The 9,989-nt window shown below is 33.9% G+C and overlaps 2 protein-coding genes across 2 annotated transcripts; both read right to left on the reverse strand.

Moving 5' to 3' along the window:
* Positions 1–2,080: 2,080 nt before the first annotated feature.
* Positions 2,081–3,783, reverse strand: LOC107927034 (spermidine coumaroyl-CoA acyltransferase). The gene has a single exon (XM_016858001.2). It carries the CDS (start codon positions 3,716–3,718, stop codon positions 2,336–2,338), a length of 1,383 nt encoding a protein of 460 aa, XP_016713490.2. The 5' UTR covers positions 3,719–3,783; the 3' UTR covers positions 2,081–2,335.
* Positions 3,784–5,098: 1,315 nt separating this feature from the next.
* On the reverse strand, positions 5,099–8,399 carry LOC107927024 (RNA-directed DNA methylation 4). Its single transcript, XM_016857990.1, has 10 exons — positions 8,190–8,399; positions 7,990–8,070; positions 7,801–7,889; positions 7,573–7,644; positions 7,412–7,450; positions 6,379–6,515; positions 6,178–6,296; positions 5,810–5,897; positions 5,650–5,720; positions 5,099–5,570 (listed from the first exon to the last, which is right to left on the reverse strand). Exons 1-10 carry the CDS (start codon positions 8,296–8,298, stop codon positions 5,308–5,310), a joined length of 1,068 nt encoding a protein of 355 aa, XP_016713479.1. The 5' UTR covers positions 8,299–8,399; the 3' UTR covers positions 5,099–5,307.
* Positions 8,400–9,989: the final 1,590 nt, after the last annotated feature.

Consider the following 9,989-nt stretch of genomic DNA (forward strand, 5'->3'; position numbering starts at 1 on the left):
TATATATATTGTAAAAGAGCCCCTCACAATTAATTTTGAGCCATAATAATAAAACAATGGAAACTAAATGTTGGACGAAATGTAAAAGATAAAAAGATTAAATGTATAATAATTTTAAACACAACATAGAAACATGAAATATTTAATAAATAAGACATATATCACAATAATAATTGATATTTAATTTTTGAACATATTTAGTAATTTATATTTATATAAAAAATTATCATTTTTAAATGATCTGGTTTTGAGTGACAATGACACTTTAAACATTGTGTTGAGTATGAAAATGAAGACAAGTATTTGTTATGTTATGTTATGTTATGTTATGAATGGATAATTAAATAATTAAATTTAAACATAAATTTAACTCTTTATAATATTAAATTTGTTGAATTATTTAGAATTAGAATTAAATTAATAGAATATGTAAATGTTGAGAACTAAATGTGTAATTATGTCACTTACCGTTTAGTTATTTTCATTAATGATTTAATAAAGGGTGACCAAAATAGAAACCAATGATAATGTTAGTGACGAAAATGAATTTTTTTTGTAGATTAATAATCAAAATAGAAATATGATAATAGTTGGGTGAATAATTGTATAGCTTACTCTAAAAATTATTTTAAAAAATTCATAAAAGAACATATAAAAATTGTCAGTAATTATAAAAACTTATAAAATTTCAAAGCAAGTACTAAAATATTATAATTTTGAAATATTAAAAATATATAAAAATTCATTTATCGGTTCCTCATTTTGAAAATTAAACCCCTAAAATTAAAACGAACACGTGACATTAGACCAACTGTTAGATAATGTGAATAGTCATCAAAATATTCCATGTTGACATATGCTAATGTTTGTAACGGTTGGATAATGAAAATTTGATTTTATAGTATCTAATTGTACTAAAAAAACTTTATCATACAATACTTAGCAAACAATTTTCAACATTTTAAGGCTCAAACTATTGTATCATACTTAAAAATTGGAGATAAAATTTTTAAAAATAATAATAACAATAATAATTTATCAATAAATAGGAGAGGCCCCACAATTATCGTTTTATTTGTAGAAGATCGAGAATATTTTATTCAATATGAAAATGACCCTAACGATTTGACGATTAATTCCATTATCCAACGATTGGTGTAATGTTATGTGTTCATTATGATTTTAGGTGTTTAAATTATTTTTTTATAATTTCTAAATTTTTATAGTTTCTTTACAATGTATTAGAGTTTATTATATTATTTATATTTTTTTATGAATTTTATAATCTTTTATAAAATTTTGATTATGTTTTTATATGTTTTATTAATTTTATAATTTTTTATAATTTATTAGAATTTCTATAAAATTTTACAATATTTATAAGCTTTTTTGAATTTTTATATTTTTATAAGTACTATTCTAATTTGTCTATAATTTTTATAATTTTATATAAATATTTAATTTTTATGATATTTTTATAATTTTTTATAATAAAAATATAAGATTAAATTAAAAGCTATCCTGTATCGCCATTTAATTGGTTTGTCAAATTATTTTAATGGTCAACGTAGTACTTAATTGATTTTTTTTAATTAATGAAAAGAGCTCAATTGGGTGCGAATTTAATGCAGGGCTCAATTGAATTTTTTTTTCATTTTCTCTTAAAGAGCCTTTTTGCACCTATAAGCCTAAAAAAAAGCTCACGTAGTCACATGGTATCCATGCAACTAAAAAAATAACCTGAATTTAATAAAATAATTTTAGCACTGTTAATAGCTTGACTTGAAATTTAAAATCTAAAAAGTAGATGAAATAAATTCATAGAAATAATAGTAAAATGTCCAAAAGAGTGGAGGGACTTTTACATATTTTAACCAACTATTGATGCCATACATGATAGCCCCACGTATTTGGTGGTAGTTAGTGGATGAGTCTGTAAAATTTATGAAGACATGCAAAGTAAAACCAGGACGCAACAGTAGCTATTCATTCATTTACCCTCTAATGTTTATGACGTCTAATGCATGAAAACAGTTTAGAGATGTTTTAGTTAGGTAAAATAGTACTTCATGTTCTTAACTTTTTGCTTAAAATATGGAATCCAATTTAATTTCGTCAGTTTTGTACAATCCTCTTAGGTAGAAGGAATTTATGTCTGAAACAATGTAATTGCCTTATACATTGTAAGTGGATAAGAACAACCCTCATATTCTTCTAACTTGTTGCTCTTTCCACTACAATAATTTATTAACACATATATGTAATACGATAAAACACAACATTATCTACTTAAAATGTTAAAACAACATATGCATACATCGGTAGACAAGTTCAACTAATGGCCAGCAGCATCGTCACCATGCTTGAGAGCATCCATTTCTTCCCTGAATTTGGCAATAGCAGCCCTAGGTAGGGAAACCAACACCCTAGCTCCGCCTTTCATTGATTGGTCCAGTTTGCAAGGAGGCAATAAAAACACCAAATCCACGTACCCAAACATGTTCCACGGCAATGGTATCATGTTCACACATCCTTTCCATCCAAAATCTATGTCTTCCACTAGACCCAACCGCCTCCAGTCTGTTATCACCATGGTTGCACCACTGGCTGCTTCAAACTTCATGTTTAGTTCCCTCAGTTTCTCGTTAATGCTCATCAAGTTCCATATATAGTCATTGTTGGTAGCAAGCTTTTTGCCCTCCTTGATTTGTTTCACAGCTTTTGTGAGCGACCCTTCATTGAGTTCCTTCCCTGTCATGGATGCATTTGCCGCGGTGAAAGCATTGCCATAGTATCCTTCAGGCAATGGTGGTTTCACAGTGCGTCTCATACCTACAGCCATGGAGAAAATTGTTTTTCCATCTGGGTTCAATTTTAATGCTCTGAACCTTGCTCTCCATATATAGGCTGATAGGACCTCAAGGCTGGTCACTGTTTCATCTTTGCTTTCTTTGATCAAATTCATTTTCAAGGTTTTTATGCTGTCTTCGGTTACATAAAAGCAATCATGGACTATGTCAGTAGATGGCAGATATGGTGAAGTTGCAGACGAGGCCTTATCGAGCATATCTGAAGGGATTGCTTCGATAGGTTTGGCTACCAGTAAGTGCCTATCCCATACTGGTTTAACCGAGGGCTCGTTGTTACCACTTGCAAGCTCAGCCAAGGCTTGAAAGACCTGAGCTGCACCAAAGCCATCGCAAACCGAGTGTGATAAGCTCAAAGCAATGGTGAACCCTCCACATACGAACTTGGTCACCTGCATGACTAAAGGGTGATAACCATCGTCAGATTCTGATGGGAAATCCAAGGCAAATTCTTTACCAGTTTTAACATCTATGCCGTCCAAGTAATTCAACGAAGAGAGCTTGCAATTCGCAGTTGCTACTAAGAAAGGCACCCCATCATCAGTATTGCAAGTGATTCGAAGTTTCCCATCAGTCTCCCTCTTCATCTTCCCTGCTAGTGGATAGTAATAAACCAAGAGGTTGGAGAGAGCTTCCTTGATTATTGAAGCTGGATCTTTTATCTCTTCTCCCTTAGTACAAAAATCGGCATTTGATTGGTATACGAAAACAGTGTGGCACATGATCTCAAGGTTAAGATCATTGTCAATGGTGGAGAGAGATAGAAGGTGTGAGGGTGTTGGTTTGGAGGGTTTAACGAACGCTATGTCTTTTCTGTCAACTGAGAACATGATGCTACTGTGGGTTGCCATTGGAGATTTGGGGGAAAAATTCAAAGGTCTAAAGGTGAGGCTTAGATAGGTAATGGAAAATGGAAGTGCTCCATTATATAGAGTTTCCATATTATGGGCTTATCCATATCCAGTACCATTATTACGAGATGACTCGTAAGATGTTAGAGATTACGACGTTGGTAATGATGGGATCTCAATGATTTTTTGTAAAAAGTATACCAAGTGCACTTTGCAAAGCAGAAAAACCGCGTCAATACATGTTGAGTGGTAAGAAATTTGTTGTTTTTTTTATACATGATAACTACAAAATCAAAAGCTGCTGGAAAAAATATCATCAACCTCATGAAAATGGTAAAATATTTCATCATTTGAAGTTTGAAGGAGTTATATGAAAATCTTGATCATTTGAACCCAGAGATGGATTCTGCTGGTCCTGCCTGCAATAGTCTTGTGTTTTGGTTCAGGCTGAGATTATTAGCCAATAGCGGCAGACCATTATTAGTGGAGCATGAGCATTGATCGGAAAGATTGGATATCCCACTATAACAGGAGGTAAGTTTCTTAGAGAAACCATTAATCACCTAATTAATTGACAACTTACCTTCAGTATAATAATAATAATAATAAAACATATATCATTATGATACACTTGAACAAAACGAATCTAGACAAAACTAAAGACCCGAAACGTTATAGGTTTGTTCAATACATTCCTTCAATCAGTCGGTGCCTCAAAAAGTGAAAAAGTAGGGTAGCTTGTATAAAGCTCGACCAGCATGTTTTTTTATTGATGAATATTCACGTTCTTGCTTCTTGGTAAAAAGGGATTTTATTTCTAAATAACAAATGCTAAGAAGAAAAAAGAAGACGATGAAATGATGTAATCATGACCTCTCCTTGGTATCATACCCCTGTTTTTATACTATATACTATACACCTAGAATCGTATGTGAGAGAGAGAGAGAGAGAGGATTATTTCTTCATATAAATGATGAATGAAGATAGAGCAGCTTGACTGCAACTGCAAGCTAAGCAGCACTAAACAAAATTGTTTGCGTATCATAATTAGCTTCAGCTAAACAATGATGTGTAGAGTTGAGAATTACATTTATACAAACAGTACTGTAATATGACCATTATTGATGAAAACCACAAGTTTTCAACTGTACTATGAATTGTCATGCAAAACGACAAAGAAAAAACCCTGAAATTTTAAGTGCTGGATCAATGTTTCAGGTAAGGCTTCTAAAATAAGCCACCCCACGGTTGAGGCTGTATAATATTAATAATGGAGCATGTTTTCTTTTTCTATGAATGAACATTGGGTAAAAGTATTGCAAGAAAGTTGTGTACCAGGTTGGTGTCCCACTCTAAAAATTCATTGCAAGACTTGTAAGGTTGAGTGTTAAACTATTGATGCAATGTATTTTGAAACCATGGACTTAACATGGAAAAAACACCAGAACTATGATATTAGCAACTATACAGGTCCTCCAAGGTGAGGTCTTTCCAACACTGAATCCATTTGGATCTAATTATGAACAGAGATAATAGGAAGCAAAATGATGTCCAAACAGACCACTCTAGTTGCCAAAAAAAGCCAGATTTCATCTGTAAGACCATCTCCAATCTTCACCGTCAGTATCATAATTGCTATTACCATGACCAAGATGATTAGAATCGCCATTGATATCATCATAGGGATCAACTTCATATAAAACTTCTTCAACATAGCCACTCACGCTCCCAACTTCTGAAGATTTGCTACTTCCTTCTCCTGATTGATCAGACGCTTTAGTCTCCTCATCCTCATCCTCTTCCTCCTCTTCAGATGATTCATCAGGATAATCATTTCTTGGATTATCTTCAGCTGCAAACACCAAAAAAGAACGTACAAGTCATACAAGCATCCCTAGAATTTGGTGACAGAGAGCAGACACTAAGATTACCATTTGAATCTTCACTATCATATTCTGACTCATATGGCACATCATAGAAATCCTCATCATCCACCTTTACCCTGAAACAAGATCATGCATCAGTTTCTAAGAGAGAGAGAGAGAGAGAGAGAGAGAGAGAGAATGCAAGAGCAGATTATATAATACTTACAGTGGGAATGGATTTGAAGCCATATCCTCCTCACCTACATCCATGTCATTCTTCACAGTGTAGTAGTCATACACATATCCATCTGCATCTGCATGTTAAATAGAAAAGGAAATAATACATCAGATGGTCATAAGAACATAAACAAAATATCAGCCACACTGAAGTACTAAAGAGAAAACAAATAATACTAATTCTCTAATGAAACAGCATTGCAGCGGAAAACCAGTAAAATTGGCTCCATAAAAACCATACATGAAAATTTCCTGTTATGAAAGATCAAAAAGAACACCAAAAACAATAGCAGCTGAAAGGCCAAATATATTGCAGTTGATAATAGTTATTCATAAAACAAATTTACGATCCACAACCTTTTTCAAACATGTAAGCTCGAATATCAGATTCAATTTCAGCAGCAGCTGCAGGGATAAACTCTCTTAATAGAGGCAAATAACTAGATAAAAGCTCGCGATCTTCCAAGGATTCCTCTCTGCAGTAAAATCAAGGCAACTTAAATCTGTTTCACAATAATTCTTTAACATATAAGTTAATGAATTTTAAAACAAACTTACTCAATTTGCATGCTATTAGACTTTTCCTCAACCTCAACACGAAGAACATCATAGAAATGGTACATTTCATCAACTGCCTCTTTTTTACCTCTTCTGCTCCTCCATATTTGTTCAAAACGAGCATTTTTTGCCATTTCCTAAAACAATAGACTTCATGAAACTACAGAAACATGAAAGTAAGAGGCAAAAAAAAAAAAATTTCCTTTTTTCCTGTATCACAAGATAGCTGGCTGTGTTAATTACAAACTTAGGAGCCAAATAAAGCAGTAAGCTGCTTAGCTCCAGTACAAAATTGCACTTGATGCTGACAAACCACTTCAGATTCTCTAGAATTTGGATTAAAACAATAGTACGAACAGGTTTCTACCAGGAAAATTGTAAGCAAACTTGAGCAGTTTGGTTTTTCTTAGCAACACTAGTCATCAAATTTTTACTTTAGTCTCAAAAAAAGCATGCATTTAATCACTCAAGGTTATGGCATCAATCTCATAGTTTCTGAAGGCCGAGACTGTAAAACTACTCATAATATCAAATCATCCTAACCCCTTTTCTTTTAAAAAGGGTAAGCCTTTGCAACATTCTTATTAGGAAATAGGAAAACAAGACATAGCCAAACCAGCAGCTTGTTCCACATTAGCATGTTACGTGGTCTAAAGCATTCCCTATACACCAGTAAATGTGCTTAACGGATATTCTATTATCTGTATAACTAATTATTTAAGATGGTAGTAATTTCAACTAATACATGATGACAGTGCAGGAATAAACAAGTGGAGTTTACAAGTAGGCATTAGCCCATGCTTTTGACACATTTCATAAATCTAGGTTTAAATAGTAAATTGAAATGTAGACAAAGCAAAAAAAATGCTATCTAATCAACAAAATCAGAACAAAGGATGAAAGCCATAAGATGAACACTAAAGAAAAAATTCTCAAAGATCCATGGTAAACAATAACGAGGATATAGAAAGGATCATTGATTATGACTATCTTTTCAAAATTAATAAAGGCATTTTTAGAGACATTAAACTACCTCTTGCTTTTGGATGGATTTAGATAGCTGCTCTTGACGCTGCAGACATTAAAATAAAAAAGGGGAAACATTAGGATAAATAAAAAAGAGACAAGAATCACTAGAGATTCAAGGAGCAACGATCGTTGTGTTGCTTGAAGCGAAATAGAATGAGAGATTACATAATTGGTTTTCTGAGGGCGCCTTCCTTCCTGACTCTTTGTATTACCGTCAGTAACATCAACAGAATTCGGCTGTCAAAGAAACCATCGTTAGAGCTTTGTTTGCATGTTCTATGCAGAAGTACATGACGAGAAATTAATGAAAAATACCTTCAAAAAGCAGACTCTAACAAAAGCAAAGGATAAAAGAGAAAACAGTTACATTAACAGCATTTCAGCACCACTTACTATAAAAGATTGCACAATATCAACTGTAGCCTGAGAGCTTGTCAGTGTATCCACATGCCGCACAAATACTTTCTTACTCTTCAACTCCTCTAATGCAAAACAACATCATTGCGTCAATTTTAGAAATTTCTAAATTATGGAGCATGCAAATTAGGAATGACCCTTGAATTTAATCAGGAAAAGAAAAACCTCTTTGGGACGATTCAGATATCGATAGTTTCTCAAAATCAGAAAAGGGGCGTTTCAAAGGTCTCTCATTGATTTCCAGCCCTGCAACAGACAACACGAGTATTCCTTAAAGTTTCAAAATTGCATTTTAAGTTATAACGGAAGCAAAAGGAAACATCAAAAAGGGTAAAGAAATGAAAGAATGGAATGAAATGACATACAGAAAGCATCAAGACGAAACTGAGAGACTTTTCGCTTAACCCTAACAATCACAGGCTTATCGGTCGTCGATTGAGGCGGAGTTGAAGAGCTTTCGCCGTTACTTGCCATGGGTTTTGGTTGGTTGCAAAGAGGTTAGGGTTTAAGCTTCGTTGAGGAAGAATGGAGAGGGGGTTAAGGCTTTAATTAGTCCCCTTAACTTTCGTGTAAATTCTGAGGGCAATGCTTTGTAGAGGTGTTCATGGGCCGGGCGGCTCGGCTCGGCTCGGCCCAGCTCGATGACCCGCCCGAAATATGGAGGGTTTGGGTAAAAATATAGGCCTGAAATATGGGCTTGGGCAAAAAAATGAGACCCGATTAAAAAACGGGTCAGGCCTCGGGCACCACTTTTTTAGCCCGGGCCCGGCCCGAATAATAAATTTTTTATTTTTTTAATTTTAAAATACTTTTAAAATACTTTTTTTAATTTTTTTAATTTTAAAATTTTTTTAAAATACTTTTTTTTAATTTTTTTAATTTTAAAATTTTTTTAAAATACTTTTTAAAATTTTTATTTTAATTTTTAAAATAAATTTTTGGTATTTATTTAAAAATGGGCCGGGCCGGGCCGGCCCCGGGCTTATGAATTTTTTCTCGGGCCGGGCCTGGGCAAAATTCTAGGCCCATATTTCGGGTCGGGCCAGGCCCGGGCCTAGGACCTGGGCTGAAATTTTTTCTAGGCCCGGCCCGAACATGGCCCGGCCCATGAAGACCTCTAATGCTTTTATATGTGATGGATATTTGAAATATATATATTTCAATAGAAATGTATATTCTAGAGATAGCAATAAAGTAGAGTTGAGGTCAATGTTGCTAAATTTATTACCTCTTTATCGAGTTGGAGTTGAGAAAGCAAATATCAATCACTCTACATCATTTGTCTAAAAAAATTTTACTCGTTTTCGTACACATTCATTTTTTAAAAGTATTGATACGAGCATTCAATAAAAAGGAGAAAATGATCATGATTAGAGGGTTGATTCACCTATGACAAACAAAAAATCAAAATTGGATTAGGAGGTTAAAAGAGGAGGAGGAAGATGAAAATAGCTAAAGAAACACTTAGGTTTTTCTTGCGGAGGAAGAAGAGGTTTATTTGTCTCTTGTGCTTTGGGCTATATATAAGAGGGCGCCCTTGTATGGTAGTGTCACGTAGCCAACAATATGGATGGTAGACCAACCTTGCCCATGTGATCAGTTAGCTGGCAGGATCATTATAGGTCAGTTATCGTCATGTGCAGTACTGTGTGATGTGGTCTTGCTCTTACTTTCTTTTTGTTGAGGTTGCACGAAATTGTTATGCCTTAGTAGTTCCCTTGGAGGGTCCACAGTGGATGGTGTCTAGAATGGGTTCAAGATGGCTCGAAAGGAATTCACAGATGGTTCTGGATGGAGAGGCATCACAAGGGGTATCTAGTGGAAGGTTGCTCATGAGTCGCATACAGTGAGGGATCATTACCAGGTTATCCCATGTTTCGCCGCGTGTCATTATTGGAGTAGGGGTATAACAACAACAACAAAAACCCACCCCATTTGGAATGAATCGAGTTTGGAATTCATCAAGGGTGTTCAAATTTTGACATCCCTAAGCTTAACTTAAAAATTAGTACCAAAATATATATTTTTTAAAGTTATATTTTTTTGTCACAAGTGTTATGTAAACAATTCTTTCATTACACATTTTACCCCAAAATGCTACACCTGATAAAAGCCCAATCAATAATAAACCGCCACGTCATATAAGATTTAAAAGGTTAAATCAT

The sequence above is a fragment of the Gossypium hirsutum genome, chromosome D03 (genome assembly GCF_007990345.1).
Source record: "Gossypium hirsutum isolate 1008001.06 chromosome D03, Gossypium_hirsutum_v2.1, whole genome shotgun sequence".
Classification (NCBI taxonomy): Eukaryota; Viridiplantae; Streptophyta; class Magnoliopsida; order Malvales; family Malvaceae; genus Gossypium; species Gossypium hirsutum.

Bases quoted from the DNA above. Each gene is read 5' to 3' on its own strand.
- LOC107927034 (XM_016858001.2), bottom strand. From the start codon at position 3,718: ATGGCAACCCACAGTAGCATCATGTTCTCAGTTGACAGAAAAGACATA.
- LOC107927024 (XM_016857990.1), bottom strand. From the start codon at position 8,298: ATGGCAAGTAACGGCGAAAGCTCTTCAACTCCGCCTCAATCGACGACC. The intron at 7,451-7,572 runs GTAATCTCTCAT...TAATGTCTGCAG, and splicing joins GCCCTCAGAAAACCAATTAT to CGTCAAGAGCAGCTATCTAA. The intron at 6,516-7,411 runs GTAGTTTAATGT...CTATTGTTTTAG, and splicing joins AATCCATCCAAAAGCAAGAG to GAAATGGCAAAAAATGCTCG.